We start from the raw sequence: 22,698 nt of genomic DNA on the forward strand, positions 1-22,698 counted from the left end.
TTTGCCCCGCGCCTGCAGCACGAACCGTCACTTCCCCCTCACAGCCGCCGCCTGGCAGCCATCTTAGAGTCACATGACCTGCTGTGAAGCGACCCGGGTGACCCCGGAAGCGATTCCTCTATAAAAAAAAAAATATAAATCGTTTTCCCTTCACACACAACTTAGCCTTTAAAATAAAATAAAATAATAGGAGGAGCAGGCTGGTTTAGTTCGTGCTGCAAAGGCGCGAATATATAAAAATTTTAAAATATAAAAGGGATCGCGCGACCGCGGTGCATCATGGGTGTTGCAGTTTCCTCTTTCCCCTCACTTCTTTTCATCCCCCCTTTTTTTAAAACAGCAAAAGTAGAGGCAGCACAGAACTGGCGAATGTAATACTACTTGAAAACAGCGTTAAAAAAAAAAGTTCTGTTCAAAAAAATTAGGTAGCTCGGTTGTTTACGTCAGCCGCCACCGCGGGGCATTCTGGGGGTGGTAGTTCTCAAGCGCGCGCAACCGCCTCCCGCTTCTGCTACTGCTGCGTATTCCCCCGCGGCTCTCTGTTTCGGAGAAGCCGTAAAGCAATACAGAAAGGGAAACGAACCCGCCCGGCCCGCTTCTCTTTCGCGTCGTGCGTTTACGACGGCGCGGAATACGGCTGGCAGGCGGGAAAGCTCCTGTTCTGTGAAGGAGGGAAGAGTCAGGGAAGCCTGAGGAGAGAGAGAGAAAGTGGGGGAGACCTTGAGGAAGAAAAAGGGGGGCGAAGCACCCGAGGGAGGGCCGGGAGGAGGAATTTAAGGGGGGGGGGCAAAACAGGCAGAGAAAAGCGACCCCCGAGGAAAAGCTCTGGGGGAGGGGGAGTTTGACGTTTTTGTTTTGTTTAAAATTGGGGGTGGGAGCGAGCTTTTGAGAGGAGGTTATTAAAAAGTGGAGGGAAAGGTTTCAAGAGAGAGGGAGGCTTTTTAAAAAAACAACAACGTAGGATTGGCATTTATTTCTGCTGGGGGAGGGAATATTAAAAAGAGCGAAAAAGCTGGATTTGGGAAGAAAAGAAAGGAGGGGGCAGAAAGGTAGGGAAAGGACCATCGTGGGGGGGGGTGTTGGCCAAGCAGCTGTTGAGTGAATGGAAGGGTGGGCTTGGCCTTGAGGTGGGAGGGGCAGTGCTGGCTCTGGAGTTATAAGGCAGCCAGTGGGGGCCCCCTGGGTTTTACATGTCTGAATCCTGGTGGGTCACTGGAGTAGGATCTAGTGATCAGATAAGTTCAGAATCGTGCTTTGACCAGGGACAAGCTGCGAAACAGATTTCCTCCACCTTGGACACTGAGGGAAACACAGTCTGGTGCTGGTTTGAATGGTCTCCTCTTGAAACGGGAGTTCCTGCTGCGGAGCACGTTGGCAGGCCTCCCCCGTTCCTAGTCCATCAGCCTTGGTTTGTCAAAGAGCTCCATCCCTTTACAAGTCCACGTTTGTAAGAAATGGGAACCTGTGCACATCAGAACATCCAGCTGTTTTTGCAGCCTTTCACGGTTCACGTGTGGCAAGTGAGCAGTCTTCCACTGTACAGTATCCAAAACTGGGTTATAATCCCGTATTAACCAACTTTTGGTGCTGATCCCATTGTTTCCATGGTGGCTTTATAAACAGACAAAGCAGCCTTGCGAAGAAGGTTCCATCATGGCTTGGCAGGCTGGGAATTGGACCCAGCTCTCAGGATGATTGGTCAGAGCAGACTGTTTGCCCGCTGTGGAGTTGGATTGCTCTTCCGGTCCTGGAGTCTTTGCTTCTCTCAGGCAGCTGAGGGCACGATGGTCCGCAACATCCAGAAGGTTCTCTGCGTGGCAGAGAAAAATGATGCTGCCAGGGGGATTGCAGACATCCTTTCCAACAGCAGGATGAGGAGGGTAGGAGAGCGCAATAGTGATAGAATATTTATTTATTTGAATGTTGTCTTCCCCACCCCGAGGTTTGGTTGGAGGGGAGTAAACTCATTATACCACTAAAACACAGCACTTCTGATGAAATATTGGTCCGCAAAAAGAATCACAAACCGAAAGGCTGTACAGTGCTGCTGGTCAAAAATGGAGATTATTCAGACACTGTAATACCTGAAGAGGTGTGTGGTGGCAGCTGAGGACTGGTTCCAGTGTGACAGTGTTCCTATATGGAAAAACTATCCATCCTGAGCATAGTATGCAACCTGTGACGATTGCAGACATGTATTTTGCTGCATGTAGATATGCTCAAAAGATGCCAGATATCAGTCTTCCCAGTTATTACACACACAGCAGAATGTATGCTTATCATGACTTCAGCGGTGCCTGACAATTACAGATGGAAATAATTTTATACAGGATTACCCTCATTTTAAACGTTACACATCTTAGCTATATGTTGATCTAATTTGTTATGTCCTGGAATTCTTCCTTTTTAGAGAGAAGGGTTTTCCAGGTTCAACAAGATCTACGAATGCCAGTATCATATGTTTGGCCAGGTATGTATCCAGCTATCCTTTACCATTGTGCTTTGTTACTGATCTGATGAAACTGTGTGAGAGAGAGAAAGAGAGGCAGGCTCTAATCCACATCAAAAGATAGTGGTAGTTACTACACAGATTCGCTGCACAATCCGAAGCATGTCTACTCAGTAGTAAGTCCTGTCCTGTTGAATTCACTGGGGCTTACTTAGGTAAGTGAGGTCAAACCCACAAATCAGTGCAGATGCACCACAGCAGTTCTTCTGTCTGTGTTCTTCCCAGTGGTCATTCCTCCTCTGGTCACTTTCTGCGGATACACAACCTGACTGTCTCCAAGCGCTAGTGTTTCATGCAAGATATTCCCGCACTGGGGCGTTGCCGTTGCCTGCCTTCACGTCACATTTGCAGACATTTTTGTAACACAGGGATGGTCTGTCAACGGGCCTGGTACCTGAAGCCAGCTCCCCATAGAGCAGGCTTCTTCAAACTCGGCCCTCCAGATGTTTTTGGCCTACAACTCCCATGATCCCTAGCTAGCAGGACCAGTGGTCAGGGATGATGGGAATTGTAGTCTCAAAACATCTGGAGGGCCGAGTTTGAGGAAGCCTGCCATAGAGTATGTCCTTGGGGATTCTGCCAACTTCCATTCTGTGGAAGTGACTGAGCCAATATAGAATAAGTATTTTTCATAATTTCCCCCTTGTAATTGTGAAGCTCGTTTTATCACATTTGTGTGTGTATATATGTATATATGTGTGTATATACACATGCACACGCAAACACACAAACTGAAAGTGTTTGAATTTCGGAAACGTCTCTGTTTCTTCTTTAGGAAGCCAGATTCATTTGTGCACGGCAGTGACTCAACCCTATTTCTTGATCTCTTTACAATGACCCTGAGAGACTTTATCTTAGAAGCCCACTATAGGCGGAGGGTTTTAAGCATTTCTTTGGCTCTGACAGGGAATAATCCTTGTTCCTCTGGCTTCTGCAGAATGTAGCTGTGGTGATGACTTCTGTTTCTGGACATTTGCTGGCTCAAGACTTTAAGATTCCGTTTCGAAAATGGTATGTATGAGTGGATCTCTGAGGATAGTTCATATTTCTGCAGTTACATGCTGAGATTTTGAACAGAAGCTGTAGGAAGTCGTTACCTTTACCGCAGCAGATGTGTTTAGAAAGTGGAAGGCATTTCTTTAGACTTGCTGCCTGCTCTTGTCTTCTGTTGTTGTTTGACTGTATATTTTGCTGACATTCAGGCACAGCTGTAATCCACTTGTCCTCTTTGATGCCGAAATTGAGACATTCTGCCCTGAAAACTATATGGACATTAAGGTTTGTGTTGCTTCAATGCCTTCTGCTGTAACTGCTGTTATCCTCTACCATTCTACCATCCTGTAATCTTTATCTGAGGATCTTTGCCTAGTAATATTTTCCAGTTGCATCCCTTGTGCCTTCAGCAGGGGCAAGTTTGCCTGCTTTTTGAACGGGCCTTTTTGCAAGCTGTTACGATAGCTTGAACTTGCAGTTGCACTCTGCAGTATTGTTGGGTACTTTCTTGTTCACAAATTATGACTCAAGGCATTCTGCCCCAAGGCCAGACACCATAAATGTCACAATTGTTGCCTCCGCATTGTACTGTGGATCAGAAATGTTGGGGCTTGCAAATCCATGCGATGGGATGTAAAACCATGTTCGTCCGTAATCAGAGCTGAACTCCCTCACCAGGCTTGTATATAGCAGGCTCCAATTTTCCCCTTTAAAACTGGCTGGTAGGTGATTGGGGGGCAGGTAAAACATTGTACAGTCGTACCTTGGATCCCAAATGCCTTGGTACTCAAATGTTTTGGCTCCTGAACGCCGCAAACCTGGAAGTGAGTGTTCCGGTTTGCAAACGTTCTTTGGAATCCGAACATCCGAGGGGGCTTCCGATGGGCTGCAGGCGCTTCCTGCAGCCCATCAGAAGTCGTGCTTTGGTTTCCAAACATTTTGGAAGTTGAACGGACTTCTGGAATGGATTCCATTTGACTTCCAAGGTACGACTGTACTGCATACTCTGAGGCGCATGGGAAATCTTTATTTTAAATGTATATGCACCATCGTTCCACTCATTAGTACTCACAAGGCAACTTCGAATCGTAGACTTGTAAAATCGGAAGGGACATCAAGGGTCATCTAGTCCAACCCTACAATGCTGTAATCTCAACTAAAATATCCATGTTAGATGGCCGGCCAGCCTCTGCTTAAAAACCTCCAAGGAAGGAGAGTCCGCAACCTCCACAACATAACAGTTATGTAGAACAGCTTTTTCCAATCTGGTGCCCTCCAGCAGTTTTGAATTACATCTTAGCAGAAGCCCCATCTGGGCATGATGGGAGTTGTAGTCCAAAACACCTGTAGGGCACCAGATTGGCGCCTGACACAAAACAATAACAATGAAAACATAAATAGCTACATGGTTAAAATGAAATCTACAATACAGCAGTAAAAAATAATAATACTAAAGCCAGAGAAGGCAATGGGAAAACTGGTGTCCTCTGTTCTCAAATGCCCCCTGAAATGCCTGATTTTGTGCATGCTTGCTTTGAAGCAATCCCCACTGAAATCAGTGAGATTAGATAGGTGTGCATAGATTTTCATCGTTGTAGCAAAATCCTACGCATGTGTACTTGGAAGTAAGTCCCATTGTTTTTGGCCTGGCAGCATGGTGTGTCTTGCCTGTTAGCTGTAGAAATGTGTTCTGTGTCCTTGCCACCTGCTGATTACGTGGCCGGCAGCAATTAAAACCAGCAGCATTGTGGTTGGCTTGTTTCCCTGTTCTCTCATCTTGTCCCGCTACTTATTCCAGCGAACACTTGAGCGAGAAGTTCAGCAGTGCCAGGCTCTGGTGATCTGGACAGATTGCGATCGCGAAGGAGAGAACATTGGCTTCGAGATCATTAACGTTTGCAAAGCAGGTGTGTGGGGTTGTGGTGTGAGAATGTGACCCTCCTTAACAGAATCCTAGGTCAGTGAAATGCACGTAGACCAACCCTCTTCCTTCAAGCAGAGTCTTCCCAGATGCAGCCCAGTCTGTTCAATGCAGTGATTTCCTCTCCCCTCCACCTGAAATGCTTGTATTATAGTGGACCAAAAGCAGAGAATGTGGTGCCTGATAATCTGGGCATCTAAGCCTGCTTCCGAATTCTCCCACTCTTGCACAGTGATACACGCAGCACTGGGATTTATAGTGTACCCTTTGTGCCCCTGTTGTTCTAGTTTGCTGTGGATTTTGTGGACCATCACATTTTCTAATATCTACCTGGGAAGCCATAGACAAGGCTTCTGGAAGTTGGCTCTTTATGCATTCTGACACAGCAATACCATGTGCTTCAGTTAAGAGTTGGTCCTGATTCATAATATCTGTGCTGCAAAGCATGTGAATTGGAAGCAACATCTGCTTGCCATCTGGTAATGCTTCCCCTTTACTCTGCGCAAATGCAGCTGCTTCAGAGTGTAGAAGGAGCTGAGCTTTTATTCAGAATTTGGCATGAATCAATCCTATTTGTGGAACAAAGGAATAGATACAAACTCTTATTTAGTTTGTCTTTGGAAATTACCTTCAGCAGTATTTCCTGTTTTTGAGATGGTCTTATGGACTACCCAAAAGCACACCTGGACCAGTGGTGGTCCACAAGCCACAGTTTAAAGATTCATCATCTATTGGACCTTGAGCCCAACATGCCTTAAAAGTATTTTCTCTCCTAATTCTTACCACGGCCTATTAAATTGACTTAAAAACGCCTTCTTTAACAATAGCACTATGAGATAAAAGATGTCAGCTATATTTTGTGGACCACTGGGATGTTATTGAGATTTCTTAAAATACTTTAATCATGTTGCTTCCTCTGTCTAAATCTGCCATTAATCTCTCTTTCTGGTGGACAGTGAAGCCGAGCCTCCAGGTATTCCGAGCTCGCTTCTCCGAGATCACGCCTGGTGCCATCAGAACTGCCTGTGAGAATCTCACCCAGCCCAATCAAAATATTAGCGATGCTGTGGATGTCAGGCAAGAGTTGGATCTCAGGATAGGTATGGGAGAGAAAGGCATAGTTTATCTGCATATAAATACCCCTCGTAGATACTTGGTTCACAATGGATATTGTGGCATAAATCAGTATAAAGATGATACTAGCATATTATTGGGAAAGGTCTTTCAAAGCACAGGTATTTGCTCTGCATGTGGTGTATTTCCAAAAATTGTGAGCTTTCTGGTAATGCACTGCTTGTTATATTTTCAATTGTTGTTGTTGTTTTAAAAAAACCTAAGTACTAGAAACATACTCTCATGGCTAGTCCTGTGCAGTAACACCTGTCTCTCCAGTACAGATGGATGCACAGCTATTTGGCTTATTTTCTCTTCTCTGCCTAGGTGCTGCCTTCACCCGATTCCAGACTTTGAGGTTCCAGAAACTCTTCCCCAACGTTTTAGCAGAACAGCTGATCAGCTACGGAAGTTGTCAGTTCCCAACACTGGGGTTTGTGGTGGAAAGGTTTAAAGCCATTCAGGCCTTTGTTCCTGAGTTATTCTACAAAATTAAAGGTATGTTTCAGAATATAAAATGCAGAAAGCGAAGCATTTTTTTAAAAAAGGTATTGCAATTTACCTTTTACTATTAAATAATGTAAATTGCAAAAAAAAAATAATGTTTATAAAAATTGTTTGCATTGTCAAAACATTTGTCCGCCGCTATAGGAGTTTGCTTTTATCCACAAATCAATGTATTGTCTTTCTCATAATTTTGGACCCTACACCAGTGTGGTGTAGTGGTTAAGAGCGGTAGAGCCTCTGCCCAGTATACCTGAAGGAGCGTCTCCACCCTCATCGTTCTGCCCGGACGCTGAGGTCCAGCGCCGAGGGCCTTCTGGTGGTTCCCTCATTGCGAGAAGCAAAGCTACAGGGAACCAGGCAGAGGGCCTTCTCGGTAGTGGCGCCCGCCCTGTGGAACGCCCTCCCATCAGATGTCAAAGCGATAAATAACTACCTGACATTCAGAAGACATCTTAAGGCAGCCCTGTTCAGGGAAGTTTTTGGTGTGTGACATTTAAGTGTATTTTGGTCTCTGTGGAAGTGGCTGGGGAAACCCAGGCAGATGGGCGGGGTACAAATAATAAATTATTATTATTATAGATTCGTAATCTGGGGAACCGGGCTCGCGTCTCCGCTCCTCCACCTGCAGCTGCTGGGTGACCTTGGGCCAGTCACACTTCTTTGAAGTCTCTCAGCCCCACTCACCTCACAGAGTGTTTGTTGTGGGGGAGGAAGGGAAAGGAGAATGTTAGCTGTTTTGAGACTCCTTTGGGTAGTGATAAGGCAGGATATCAAATCCAAACTCCTCCTCCTCCTCTTCTTCTTCTTGTGCTTTGTTGACGTTGAGTGGAATCGCCCTTCCCCAGCACAATTCTGTATGCAAATATCAACGATGAGGCCCTCCAGATGTTGGACCAACTACAGCTAGCATGTCCAATGGCCCAGATGATGAGAGTTGTAGTCCAAAACTTCTGGAGAGCCACAAGCTTCTCACTCCTGCTTTGAGTGCGTTGCTTCGGTGTTGTATATGACCTTTGTGACACTGGGTCTCAAAAGTGACCTGCCTTCTCTCTGCAGTGACCCATGACCATGAGGAAGGCACTGTGGACTTCAGCTGGAAGAGGAACCGTCTCTTCAACCACACAGCGTGCCTTGTTCTCTACCAAATGTGCATGGAGGTAAGAAGCTACATAGTCCGGTCTGCATTCTCTTAGCATTCCAAGGCCCCGGAGACAGCTCACTCTTGCTGCTTGTTTTTCTCTTAGGATCCTGTTGCCACAGTTGTGGAGATCGGGAGCAGACCAAGGAGTAAATGGAGACCCCTGCCACTAGACACCGTGGTACGTTTATGAAAAGAAGGTCCTGGCATTGGGACGTAATGGAAATGGCTCTCAAGAGAGCAACTAATCAAGAGCTCTTACTTGACTTCGTATTCTGAATCAATGTCCTTTTGGAAAGCCTCATAGAAAGAGGCTCACTACAAATATTCTCTTTTTGAATGTATGAAAAATGTGGGTTCCTTAGGCGAAACCCTTGAATTCCTCAGCTTTAGAACTGGTGGAATATTTATCAAGTACAACATATAGGAGAAACAGGGAAGTATTGATAAGTCTGAAAAGCTCTGACATTACCCTACGCAACTTCCAAAGCTTTTGGAAGATGCTGCTTCTGTCTTTTACTAATTGAAATATGGTTCCAGTTACAGATAGGTAGCCGTGTTGGTCTGCCATAGTCAAAATAAAAAAGTTTTCTTCCAGTAGCACCTTAAAGACCAACTAAGTTAGTTCTTGGTATGAGCTTTCGTGTGCATATCTGAAGAAGTGTGCATGCACACGAAAGCTCATACCAATAACTAACTTAGTTGGTCTTTAAGGTGCTACTGGAAGAAATTTTTTTTATTTTAATTGAAATATGTGACTATCAGGCCTACTGTTTCTTGGTGCTGAGACACCAAAGATACAGTTTTCAGAGTTTGGCATGTTTACCAGAACAGTCTTCCCCAACCTGCTGTCCTCCAGATGTTGCTGGACTACAACTCCCATCATTCCTGGCTGTTGGTCAAGCTGGCTGGGGCTGATGAGAGCTGCAGTCCAACAACATTTGGAGGGCACCTGGTTTGGGAAGCCCTCATTAGTATATTAGATGTGTTATGGTCTTTCCGAAGCTAATAGACCAGCTTATTTTAATGTCAAATTGCACATTGACCATCTGGCGATGCAGTCATTGAGCATATATTTCCCCCATCTGCCTCTGGTACAGGAACTTGAGAAGCTGGCTTCCCGTAAGCTGAAAATAAATGCCAAAGAAACCATGAAAATTGCTGAGAAGCTCTACACTCAGGGGTAAAAATTGCAGTAGTTTGTGCGTGTTTATTGTATAAAACATTCAGGTCAGTATTTCCAGAAGCAGACACAATGGAAGATGAGCGATGGGTCAGAATCACATGGAAGTCCTAATTGCTATTAATATTATTATTATTATTATTATTAATATTATTATTAATAATAATAATAATAATAATAATAATAAATGTCACCAATCTGACTGGGTTGTTCTGGTCACTCTGGGAGGCTCCCAACTAAAAATAAAAGCATAATATGATAACACACACTAAAAACTTCCCTGAACAGGGCTGCCTTCAGATGTCTTTTTAAAATCACATCGCTGTTTCCCTGTTTTGCATCTAATGGGAGGGCGTTCCACAGGGTGCAAATGACTATCAAAAAGGCTCTCTACCTAGTTCCCTGTAACCTCACTTCTCGCAGTGAGGGAACCACTAGAAGGCCTTTGGAGTTGGATCTCAGTGTCCAGGCTGGAGGATGGGGACGGAAACTCTTCTCCAGGTGTACAGGGCCAAAGCAGTCTGTGGCTTGTTGAGTGCTAATATCTGCTACTAAAAAACATTGGCCTTTAAACAAAATTAGGTGTAGATTTGTTTAAAAGTAATGCTTATTTTATGTTACAAATTGTCATTTTTAAATGGCCCTTTATTTCCTATTTTTAAGGTACATAAGTTATCCTCGAACAGAGACCAACATTTTCCCTAAAGACCTAAACCTCCCCAACTTGGTGCAGCTTCAAACGCAAGACCCTCACTGGGGAGCCTTTGCACAAAGGATTCTAGACCAGGGTGGGCCGACCCCACGTAGTGGAACTAAATCAGATCAGGCCCACCCCCCTATTCATCCTACAAAATACGCAGGAAATTTGCAGGTAAGCCCATGTGGTTGGGGTCGCTTTTTTCTTGTTTATTACACCATATGCTTCTTTGTTTACTCTTAAGAATCTGACTGGCTGGCTTGTTTTTCTAACTGCCACTTGGCAGAGGAGCCGTGACAGGTTATCCTCATTGAGAAACATGATGGTGGAGCCTCGTTTTAATTTATTTAAGTATTTGTATGGTGGCGTGTCATAAAAATTAAATCGAAGCGATTTATAGAAACAAAGCCATTAAAAAATACAATAGAAACTGTGAAAAAGTTGAAAATCGGCATCAATTAATCATTGTGAAAGGATGTATTCTTCATTGCCTGCATAGATCTGGCAGTATGGAATCATTTTCAGCAGGCATTTAGAACAGATGGTGCCTGCTGAATCTGTATTGGCAGAGAGTTCCACAGGACTGGACCGATAACACTAAAGGCTTTTTTTTAATTGTCAAATGAGCCTCGCCAACTTTGGGAATGACCAAAGATATTCCTGCAGGCCAACTGGGGCTTCCAAAGCCAAGGGTAGCCCCAGACAGAGCACATTACAGTAATCTCAACCTTATCATGCTTTAAATAGCAGGCCATTTCAGGTGCAAGTTTCCCATTCAGATTAAAGTGCCATGGTTATCGGAAGTTTGTGAAACACTCTAGAATCCTTTGCTGCTTGTTGCTTCTGTTTATTATATACCTGTTTTCTACCCTGCCCAAAGCTGTCTCCCTGAACTGAACCAGAAGCTTGTTGTCCTCTCAAATGCCATTCACGTATTATGCATTTTCCTTTGCACTCTGTTAATAGGGAAATGACCAGCGGCTCTATGAATTCATTGTGCGCCACTTCCTGGCCTGCTGTTCACAAGATGCGAAGGGACAGGAAACAACTGTGGAGATTGACATTGCCAACGAGCGCTTTGTGGCTCATGGGCTGATGATCCTGGCCAGAAATTACCTAGATGTCTATCCTTACGAGAAGTGGAGCGATAAGGTGAGGGTGCTTGATCCTTCACACATAGCAAGGACTAGGTGGAACTTGTTCAGTATGGTCGGACTCTGTAGCGGGGTCAGCAACAGAGATCCCCTGGGCCAAATCTGCCCCTCCATTTGTAAATGTCAAAGGCAAAAAAAAAAAGACTTACGGAAACGGTATGGTGTGCCAACAGAGCTTTTAGGACCGGTGGTAGCTATATGTTGGCTATCGATACACTCTACTCCCTTTTCATAAGAACATGATTTTTAAAAACAAAAAAACCATCCTGCCAAACGTCTGCCCAGCCCACGGAGTAGGGAACGTTTTCTTTTGTTTTATATACTATATAATTTTTATTAAATTTCTGTTTTACATTTTAGAAAATTCACTTAATCAACCTTAAAATATCAATGACTTCTCTTCCTCTCTTTCAATGATTCACTTTTCACAACATAAATCCCTGCATATTTTATATAAACTAAACCATTCAGTATTTCATTATTACGATGGCAGGGAACCTTTTCAACCCAGCGGGCCAGATCCTGAGCTCCCCACTCACCTGTCAAGCACCTGAGATCAGCATGATATGTCAGCTGGCTCATTTTTCTGTTGCAGCACCATGTGAGCTCAAGCCATGCTGCAAAGAAAGATCTCACTCAGTAAAGCACTGATCTGCAATGACTTCAGTATATTGCGATATATAGTGAAGTTGAAAACCAGAGATTGCCCAGCCCTACCCCTTACTCCTTTTTTTCTGAGTTAAGCAACTCCAAATGTATCATTTCTTTCTTTCTTTCTTTCTTTCTTTCTTTCTTTCTTTCTTTCTTTCTTTCTCTCTCTCTCTCTCTCTCTCTCTCTCTCTCTCTCTCTCTCTCTCTGCCTGTCTCTCTCCCCTTGCCCCACAGGTTATCCCAGTTTATGAGAGGGGGTCTCGCTTTCAGCCCACCACAGTGGAGATGACGGATGGGGAGACCAGCCCTCCCCAGCTGCTTACAGAAGCTGACCTCATTTCCCTCATGGAGAAGCACGGCATTGGTTAGTTCCCTACAGGCAGTTCAAGGGAAGTGTAATCACATGTCTCAAGACACTCTGTACACCACACTGCCTAAAAGCTACCGAAACGTTTGGCAGTGTGCGGAGAACTTACACGTATTGTGGGATGGGCATTTTAGTGATAAAAGGGAACAGTGGAGGAGAGCCAATGTGGTGTTGGTGGTGTGGTTAAGAGCGGTAGACTCGTAATCTGGTGAACCGGGTTTGTATCTCCGCTCCTCCACCTGCAGCTGCTGGGTGACCTTGGGCCAGTCACACTTCTCTGAAGTCTCTCAGCCCCACACAGAGTGTTTGTTGTGGGGGAGGAAGAGAAAAGAGAATGTTAGCCGCTTTAAGACTCCTTCGGGTAATGATAAAGCGGGATATCAAAGCCAAACTCCCCTTCTTCGAAGTGAATGGGGAAGGAGCTGTGGATTCTGAGGATACTGGTGAACAGTAGGTACGGAGGTTGATTTGTGCAAGTGGCAAAATGCAGTATCCCTGCTTATTGCACGCATTTGCAAGTCTCTTAAGCCAGCGTTTGAGTACTGAATACAGTTCTCAGTCAGTATTGTGCAAGAAATAATGGCAGGAGGCCCCTCATTGCTGATGAGTGCTAACCGAAACGATTACTTTCAGGGACAGATGCCACCCACGCGGAGCACATTGAGACCATCAAGTCCCGCATGTACGTGGGACTCACCCCAGAGCAAAGGTTCCTTCCTGGGGAACTGGGGATGGGGCTGGTAGAAGGTAAGGATGGGCCTTCTAAGTGAGCTTTTAGGATCGCTCTTCCCCACATCCTTTCCCTCACCACAAGGTGTTCACCCCACCCCACCCTCCAGGCTACGATGCCATGGGCTACGAGATGTCTAAGCCTGACCTCCGAGCCGAACTGGAAGCTGACCTGAAGCTGATCTGCGAGGGGAGGAAGGAGAAATCTGTTGTGCTGAGGGAGCAGATCCAGAAGTACAAGCGAGTCTTCACCGAAGCTGTCGCGAAGGCAAAGAAGTGAGTCATTTCCTGCCTCTCTAGGACTCGGCAGTGGCAGCTGAGCTCCTCCGTATCTCATTGCTTTGGTGGCTCTTATTACTGTTGTTCCAATAGACATGAGGTGCACAAATAGCTCTTCTTCCCATGGAGTCATCAGTAAATTAGTTTTGGCTCTTCATGTACACAGTAGGCAATATACATTTTGTAAATGAAAGGTGCCTTTGTCAGGGCTGGAGAACCTTTCCCCCCCTGTTGGGGCAGGGGTCAGCAAACTTTTCAGCAGGGGGCTGGTCCACTGTCCCTCAGACCTTGTGGGGGGGCCAGACTATTTTTTTTGGGGGGGGAGAACGAATTCCTATGCCCCACAAATAATCCAGAGATGCATTTTAAATAAAAGGACACATTCTACTCATGTAAAAACACGCTGATTCCAGGACTGTCTGCCGGATGGATCTAGAAGTTGATTGGGCCGGATCCAGCCCCAGGGCCTTAGTTTGCCTACCCATGTGTTGGTGGCTACATGCTATCAGTGGGCAGCGCCAGAGACAAAAAAGTGAGCAGGGCAACCCTTTTCTGTCTTTCTGCCACCGCCACCACCCCTCTCCCCTAATTCCCCCCACCCTTGCCATCTACAGGAAATCAGGCCAAGCGCTGCTGGTCGTCCACTCCTGAAGCGGATAATGGAATATAGACTGGGTGTGGTCAGCATTGCTGTACTACTATAGGTATTTATTTGCACAAGATGAATTGCGTAAATAAATACCAGAAGAAGTGCAATTATTTTATGAGTGAGCTGTGCACTCCCAGTCCGTTCATAACATTGGCAGTCTGCTAGGAGTGCCTCGCTCTGCCTGTTTTCACGTATTCACCCTTTCTGTAATAATGTGATGCAGCTATGGTCCCCTCTCAAACTGCTTTTAGCCTCTCTTAGGAAAGATAATTCTGCATTACACAGTTCTGTATTTACTCATACCTCCCAAATTAGGTGAGCAGTTAATGCAGCTGATAAAATAGACTCTTGCTTTTATTCCTTCATTCCTTCCCATTTCTCCTTTTACCCATCATTTTCTTTTGTCTTCTACTTTTATTCCCTGGCAAGAGTCACATCCTCTAGCACAAGGAGGGTGGGAGGGGGTGCCTTCTGAATGTTGCAGGACTCTAGCTCCCATCATCCTCAGCCAGCATGGGATGATGGGAGCTGGAGTCCAACAGCCTCTGGAGGGCTAGAATTTTTCTCCCTTTGCCTTTTTAAGGAGTCTTGCCCCTCCCTTCAGAAACTGGGTCTCTGGCTTGGCCTTCCGCAATCTTTCCTGCTAAGGAACGAACGCTGATTTGCTTGTGTTTTGTTTTCTGTGCAAATACTTATAAACCCACTAATCCTTTGAGCCGAAACAGCTGGCAGCTGGGGAAAACAAGTGCAGCTTTGTCTGTTTGTCTTTACAGGCTGGATGAGGCCCTGTCTCAGTATTTTGGGGAAGTGACCCACGTTGCACAAGAAGAAGAAATCTACCCAGCAATGCCAGATCCTGTTAGGAAATGTCCACAGTGCAACAGCGACATGGTCTTGAAGACCAAGAAGAATGGAGGGTCAGTACAGGGGCGGCCCATCCTGTTTTGCCACCTGAAGAGAAACAAGAAGTTGCCCCCTCCTGCCAAAGCTGGGGTCCTGCTGTTGCCTCCTCCTCTGCTGCTCTGGTGGCAGAGGAGGGAAGCACCCCCCCCTGTAACCAGGAAGCGAGGAGAGGTGGTGGCGGCAGTGAGAGCTCACCAGAAGCAGTGGCAGCAGTGGGAGGGTTGGGCAGCAGGCAGGCAGGCATGGCGGTGGGATCTGCCACGTCTGGATCCCAGCAAGATCCGAAGCAGTGCCCTCAGTGTGCCTAATAATAACCCAGCTCTGGGTCAATATGAGAGTAAACAACCTGACATTTTAAAACAACACCCAGCTTACAAACGAATCTGCAAATATTCACAAAAAATGCTTTACTAGTCAGTCTGTAAATACATACCTGCGAGTCACTATGGGACTTAAGGGGGGGGGGAGGAAATGAGCACATTGTCTTTGTTGGTCGTCTGGAGGTGATTGTTACTCACCGTGGGCGACCGGATAAGTAGCAGTTCCCAGACTTGCTTAGAGAGCGTTTCCTTGAAATTCTGGCCAAGGGACAGTATTCCTTCTCTGCTAATTAATATTTGCAGAGTTCAAGGCTGGGGAAACTTTGGCTCCCCGGGCCTCCCCCTTTGGTATGCCACACTGCTTTTGTTAAGCCACACCCACCTGTCTCGCACCTGACATCAGGTGTGGGATGGGTAGAGAAGCAGCTGAATCCTGAGCTGAAAAGCAGGCTTGAACTCCCTGGCTGGGTTTTGAATGAGAAGCAGGTCCCCAAATGGGTTAAAGGTAGGCCCTGAGTCTGAAAATATTGAATATGACTTGTGTAGACCATACCAAAGCAATGGTCTGACTCCTCGTAAGGCACCTTCCTATGCCCCTAATTACAGGCACAGTGTGATGCCAACCCACAAATCAAAGTCTGCAAATAACCACTTGCCTGGTCACCTGGGACAAGCAAGAATTACCTTTAGGTGACCAGACAGGGATGCGTTCATCAGGGGAAGACACTTGGGTTCTTTCCCCACTACCTGCCCTGCCTCTGAAGAGTCCATACATTACAATTGGCCACACAGATAATATCTATGGGGAATCAAGAATTTTCTGTGGGCTAGTCATCCTGACATTTCTACCCTACACAGACTTCTCAGGATTGGAACACGGGACCTTCTGCATGCAGAGCAGATGCTCTGCCACTGATCTACAGCCCCTCCCATAGTTCCTCCCCCATTCTGCCGTTTCCTTCTAATGCTTTTACTTTTTTTAAAAAAATCCCCAGGTTTTTCCTCAGCTGCTTGGGCTATCCCACCTGTAAATCTGCTGTGTGGTTCCCCGATTCTCTGCTGGAAGTCAGCAAAGACGACTCCATCTGCGAAGTGTGCAGACCACATCCGGTGCACATGTGAGTGTTTTCCTAAAGACGGGGAGGCACTTTGGGGTGCATACCTAGCGGCAGGTTTTTGAAGTGGTTGAAGATTCAGGTGGAATTTTCTCCTGAGAGGCAGGAGAAGTGTGTTTTCATTTCAGTCTAGTAATAGATCCGCTCCTCAGACACATTAGAGGGAATTGTAGCAGGTTGCCGCCTTGCTATGGAGTGGTGCATGACCCATGTTCTGCAGCAGCTATTGAAGGGGGAGGTGCGGGGGGTGAATTGCAATATTCCCCTCCATTGTAAAACAGGTTGTTCAAGTGTCCCACATTTTCCAAATGCTCAGCCAAATCTGCAAAATCAGGACACTGGGTTGTAGCTGTGGACAGTGGGGGGTATTGTTTTTGTTTGTTATCATGGTGTGTATTTTTGTAGTTAAATATTGTGAGCAGGGTGGACAAAAATTAATTATTATTATTATTATTTTTAATTTAAATCGGATTTTAAAAATAAAACGCTTTTGGAGGAAAAATCTTTCTAAGGATAGTTTTCTATTTAAGATACATTCTATTCCAAAGGCTATTCATCAGCAAATAAGGATTTGTTTTAAGTTTTTCTTATGTGCTAAAACTCAGTCTATTGTTGCTTTTTTAAAAACCACTGGTTAACCACATCAGTTAACAAACATGGATACATATGCTATAATGTTATTGTTTTAGTTAAATAAATTGTTACCAAGGAAATGATTATTTTTCTTCTTCCAATAAAGTACAGCAGAAAAGTTGTCCAAATATAAGCAGTTAACTTATTAAACCTCACAGTAATTTCATATCTGTCAATGTATTTCTAATATTATAACCAAATCAGTCATTGTTGATAGAACTGTAAAAACGACTCTGAAAATTTATGATTCCAAAAATGAAACCTTCATCTGGTTGTCAATGTTAAGAGGATGCCAGCAAGGTTGAATCTTTCTGTAAAAAACCCCCCAGATTTCAATCAAGTCTTATTGACTAGTGATTTAAATCGTGATTGGAATCAATTTGATTCAAATCAAATCCACCCTGATTGTAAGCTGCCCTGTGATCATTAACAATAATAATAGCCAACAAACTTCTACTCACAATCGAACCATATAATTGTAGAGTTGGAAAGGTCATCTAGTACAATTCCCTGCAATGCAGGAATATGCAGGTCGCCTGTACGGGGATTGAACCTGCAACCTTGGCGTTAACAGCACCATGAGCTAACCAGCCGAGGTCTGTTTTGAGCAAACTAACATTGGATACAATCTAACAGGCCTGCGCTATGTGGGTTAGGTTTCCTTCCCGAGCAAGACCTTTACTTGCACATTTTTGAAGATACAGTGGTACCTCTGGTTACATACTTAATTCGTTCCAGAGGTCCATTCTTAACCTGAAGCACCACTCTAGCTAATGGGGCCTCCCGCTGCTGCTGCGCCGCTGGAGCATGATTTCTGTTCTCATCCTGAAGTCCTTAACCCAAGGTACTATTTCTGGGTTAGCGGAGTCTGTAACCTGAAGCGTATGTAACCTGAGGTACCACTGTAATAGGCAGAGTGCCCTCTTTGCAGGACCCTGGGAGCTGACTGGCAAGGCATCCTTAGAATGTCTACTCTCCTGCTCAGTGCAGGATCTATAGTGCAGTATGTGTTAGTATCTTCGCTCACAGTCAGAGGTACCTGGCCTCCCCCGAGGCAATTGAGTGAGATACTGTGTTTACCTTCCGTCTGCGACCTCCGGCAGGCTAGGTAAACAAACCCGGCGATTCTTCTCATTAGGCGTGAGATAGAACACACCCTCTGCTTCTCTGCTTCTCTCTCCCTCCCTGCATTCTCCCAGGGAGGAGAAATGAGACAGACAGGAGTCCTTTCTACATGTTTTATTTCTGTCACTCAGCAGTACATAGAAATGTGACTGTTCCCTTCAGACTCCATCAGAAGAGACACAACTCCACCCCTGTACTTCCAGTACAGGTCACATGACACTCTGAGCTAACATCCGGTGCTCAGTACAGAGAATAGGCTCCACCTTTTCCCCAGCAGTACAGCAGCAAACCACAACATCCTGTTTTGCATTCCAGCAATCTGGAGCTGGCTTTTGCCTTGGTGCTTTTTCCCAACAGTATGCAAATACCTCCGTCCCGTCGCTTCCCACAGGTCTGTTCCACCGTTGAACAGTTCTTACAATTACAAAGCTTCTCCTTAGTGTTCAGCCAAAATCTGCTTCTCTGAAATTTCCAAACATTGGTTTTAGTCCTGGCCTCTGGAACAGCAGAGGATAACTGCTCCATCTATTGCTTGGCAGGCCTTCAGTTGCTTAAAGACAGCCGTAATGAATAAAAACTTAGAGGCAACTGCTTGAACTGTGATCTAGTAAATAACACAATGCAGTGGTATCTTGGTTCTCGAATGGCTTAGCTGCTGAACAAACCAGCTCCCGAACACCACAAACCCAGAAGTAAGTGTTCCGGTTTGCAAACGTTTTTCTGAAGCTTGGTTTTTGAACGGTTTTGGGAGCCGGACTCCCAGAACAGACTACGTTCGAGAACCAAGGGTACCACTGTATGGTCTAGTTCACTGGTGGGGAACCTGTGGCTCTCCCGGTGTTGTTGTTCTCCTGCTCCCAGCTGCCCTAGCCAGCATGAATGAATAAGAGTTGGGGATGATGGGAGTTGTAGTCCAGCAATGTTCAGAGGGCCACAGCTTCCCCACCCCTGGACTAGCTGTTGCTGTCTACGCTGGCCAGGACGAAGCCCAGTGCTAACTTATAACACCTCTGTTCTTTAGGTTGAAGATGAAGTTCAAGAGGGGCAGCCTTCCGCCCATAATGCCCCTGGAGTTTGTTGGCTGCATCGGAGGCTGTGATGAAACTCTGAGGGAGATCCTGGATCTGAAATACCTTCAAGGGCCACCAAGACCTTTGCAGATGACCAGCCAAGCAAGCAACCTCTCACAAGCCAACCGTTCCTCTGACCGCGCCGACAGCAACCGGAACAGCCACAGGGCACTCCCGAATGCACCCCAAGGCCCTCCTGCACGGGCCGCCCGAAATCCTCCCCCTGCGCTTGCCAATTCTGGTGGGAACAATGCGGTGGTATGCAACTGTGGGGAGGAGGCTGTGCTGCTCACCGTCCGGAAAGAAGGACCCAACCAAGGCAGGCAGTTCTATAAATGCAGCGCTGGCAGCTGCAACTTCTTCCTGTGGGCCGATCAGCAACCGGACAGCAGGGACACTGGGATGCCCAGGGGCTTTACACCCCCTCCGGGCCCCTTTGATAGAGGGGAAAGGGGCTCAGGGCGCTCTTGGAGTGACGGCTCCGACCCTGGAGGAGGAGGAGGCGGCGGGCAAGGAGCTGTGTGCAGGTGTGGCCAGCCTGCTGTCACCAGGACTGTTCAGAAAGAAGGACCCAACAAAGGACGTCAGTTCCACACCTGCTCCAAGCCAAGGGAACAGCAGTGTGGCTTTTTCCAGTGGGCGGATGAAAACACGGCACCAGGTAAGGAAAGGGGTCTAGATGGTTTGGGGGATGGGGGACGACTCTGGAGAGTTGGGTTAAAATCAGCCCAGTGTGTGGAGGCTTCCTGGGAGGAGAAAAGCTGGCAGGGGAAGGAGATGAATAATCACACCTGCATCACCCCGTCTGAGCTCTTTACAGGAATGGTGGGATACAAATGGCAGGTAACTTGAAGCTCTGTGCCTTTTTGGATTGAAATGGCAGGGAATTGCCAGTATCCTATGTGGCTTCGCTTGCAAACTTACCTTCCCAAGTAGGTTCCAGCTGATCTGCTAGATCCTCGAAGATTCCACTTTTTGAAATACTGTATTTGCCTGTTCTGAGATTTTAGCACACAGCTGGCAGCAGAGGGAAATTCAGCAGACAAAAGGTCCTGTATTCAAGCTGCTCATTCTCTCCGTTTAACCATCCCTGGGCTAGCAAGGATGGGGAAAGGGCAAATCCCTAAAGAGGTTTTCCCCCCCGCTGGTTATTGTAGGTGTAGCTGAACTAGAGTAAACAGGCTGGAAAATTCAGGTCTCACGGTGCAGCAGGCCACCCCTCACAGAGCTGAGAAAGGGGGGCCAGATGCCACCATCAACAATATACTTTGGTCTGCCTTGTATAAGTTGGCTGCTTATATTCTAACAACATGGCCACCTTTTGGGGGCAGTGACACCCTTGAAGTCTTCCTGTGGTGTCAATGAATGCCCACCCCCTTGGTCATGTTGTGGTGTGCGTCGTTACCTTTTTCTCTGTTAAAAATATGTAAAATAGCGTCACTCTTCCAACTTCCTTTTTCAGCTTTCTCCCACTTCCAGTTTCAGCAATATTTGCTTTCAAAGGCTCAGATTGAATTCTATGGGATCCACCATTGACCCAGATCCCTTGGAAATGGAAAGTGTGCATGTGTCTCCTTTCTGTGTCTCAAAGTGGGGGAGTGGAGAGATACACACTCCAAATTTCCAATGTGTCCACAGACCTTAAAAAAAAAAAAAAAGGGGCAACCCCTCTTCTATGGCACACTTCTGCCATTTGAAGTAATCTTAAATGTTTTCCTTCTCTTTATCCCCAGACTCCGCCTTTCCTTCAAACCACTTCACGAACAAAGGGAACACGAGAGGCTCAGGAAGTAAGACTAAAAGATCAGACAGCGATTCTTCCGTGAGGGCGCCCACTAACAAGAGGCCACGGACTTGCGGTATTTGCCACCAACCTGGCCATACCAGGAAGACATGTCCACAGAATCACTGAAGCCCCCAGAATTTGACCCAGGACATCCCTTCAGAAGGATGAGGGATGAGAGGGAACTCTTACATTGCAATGAGGAAGTGTTTGCCTGGAATATTGGAAGCCTTCTTGCAAGCATGGTTCCTTCTGTGGCCAGGCCTTCACATTCTTCCAGTGCTGGTGGAAGGTCAGGTCTGCTTTCTATGAGCCAGGCACAGCACAGGTCTTTGATCTCTTAGCTGTAATGCATTCAGACGATTTTGAGGCAGTAGGAAGTCTTCCCGCTAACCCCTCTTTATGCAGCAGCCTACAGATCTCCATTTTTATCTTTCAATAAGTCTCCCCCCCCCCCGCCTGAACAGCAGAAAGCACAAGAGACTTTTCTTTCCTGTCAGTTATTCTATAATCCGTATATTCTTTGGAAGGAGCAAACTCTTTACAGATCTGTGAGCAGAATTCTTGTGAAGGAAAGATAATTCGCCTGAAGTGCCTGTTTTTTTCCATTGACACACACTGGCTTGAAGAGGTGTGCGGTCCGAGACCTTGGGCCAAACGCACCCTCAAGAGGAGACGTCAAACAAGACTACAGAGCGTAGCTGTACTGTTTTGTGGGGTGCAGGCTGCGGCTGTGATTTACGAACCCTCATCTTACGTACTTTTTCATGGGTCCTGAACTATGTGTGTTGCTTTTCCAAAGCAATAGTCACCAGTACAAAGGTTTTGTGACTGAAAGAGCTGTAGAGCCTGCTTTTCTTCCCTAGAAAATGTTAAAGGTCAGTGGACTAACAGTGGTGGAGAACCATTGTTTACTGAACACCACTAGGTACGCCACCTGCATTCCAGGAAGTCCTTTACTTCTTCCGAACGAGGACAGCAAGCCTCAGCACCTTATATAAGAGGAAGGAGGATATGGGATGCAGACAACATCTCTCCAACTCCAACTGTTGTCTGGTAAATGTTCTGATTAAAAGCAAGCTACTGCCTGATTACAAACTGGTTTGGGTAATTTATGGGCACACATTCTCTCTATATATAATTTAGCTTAAGACATGGTGTGTGATGTTGGTATTGTGCCTCGTCTTACAACCAACAGCCAGTTGTGCCTCGTCTTACAACCAACAGATTGCACATTGAAAGGTGGTGTAGAACTCGCCACCTCTCCAGGGAAGGAAGAGTGAGGCACGTAGCTATGGCGGGAACCACCGGGACTAGCTTCTGTCTCTCTATTAAAATGCTGCCTGCTTACTTTCAAGCCTTTCCTCACCACTCTGAAAGTGCAAAGCTCCCCCTTTTCTCTCTTTCCCTTTTGGGCTGTGAAGGTTGCTTCCTTCCCTTTTGCTTCAAGAGAGCATGGCCTGCAGATCAGCCAGCGATGCAAGCTCTGCCCTCCCCTCCATTGTTCTCCAGTGTGGAATGCTAAGTATGTTGAAGTGTTGAAACTAACATGTGACATCATAGTGCTGACACAGTCTGGTTTTGTGGGGTTTGTTCGTTCTTCCTCTTGCAAGGTGTGGTCAAAAACATTTCTGCAAAGCTCCAGGAATTGAATCAGGCTTAAAATACACTGAATAGGATACAGATTTTTTGCATATAGCCTTTGCCTTTATTTTTACCTAGAGCATATGGGAAAATGTTTCTCACACATTGCTAAAAAAACAGCATTCACTTTTCCTTATTCAAATTTTGCAGGCTCCTTACTATAAAAGCAATTCAAGTCTTACGATCAGATCAGCAAGATTTCAGCAATAAATTCC

At 45.9% G+C, this 22,698-nt stretch overlaps 1 protein-coding gene across 1 annotated transcript; it reads left to right on the forward strand.

Moving 5' to 3' along the window:
- The first annotated feature begins 154 nt into the window (after positions 1–154).
- Positions 155–21,937, forward strand: TOP3A (DNA topoisomerase III alpha). The gene is made up of 19 exons (XM_081169424.1): positions 155–1,880; positions 2,411–2,470; positions 3,447–3,520; positions 3,712–3,787; positions 5,301–5,409; positions 6,380–6,523; positions 6,864–7,034; positions 8,100–8,200; positions 8,288–8,362; positions 9,282–9,364; positions 10,028–10,235; positions 11,028–11,213; positions 12,101–12,230; positions 12,867–12,980; positions 13,073–13,238; positions 14,664–14,807; positions 16,109–16,231; positions 19,008–19,717; positions 20,790–21,937. Exons 1-19 carry the CDS (start codon positions 1,692–1,694, stop codon positions 20,966–20,968), a joined length of 3,042 nt encoding a protein of 1,013 aa, XP_081025550.1. The 5' UTR covers positions 155–1,691; the 3' UTR covers positions 20,969–21,937.
- The last annotated feature ends 761 nt before the right edge of the window (positions 21,938–22,698 follow it).

This window comes from Podarcis bocagei (genome assembly GCF_964188305.1).
Source record: "Podarcis bocagei genome assembly, chromosome: 14".
NCBI lineage: Eukaryota > Metazoa > Chordata > Lepidosauria > Squamata > Lacertidae > Podarcis > Podarcis bocagei.

What these genes read in the sequence shown, in the direction of transcription:
- TOP3A (XM_081169424.1), top strand. Translation starts at nt 1,692, where the DNA reads ATGATTGGTCAGAGCAGACTGTTTGCCCGCTGTGGAGTTGGATTGCTC. An exon ending in GTTATTCTACAAAATTAAAG is followed by an intron (nt 7,035 to 8,099) that starts GTATGTTTCAGA and finishes TTCTCTCTGCAG; the next exon opens with TGACCCATGACCATGAGGAA. An exon ending in TCTACCAAATGTGCATGGAG is followed by an intron (nt 8,201 to 8,287) that starts GTAAGAAGCTAC and finishes TTTTTCTCTTAG; the next exon opens with GATCCTGTTGCCACAGTTGT.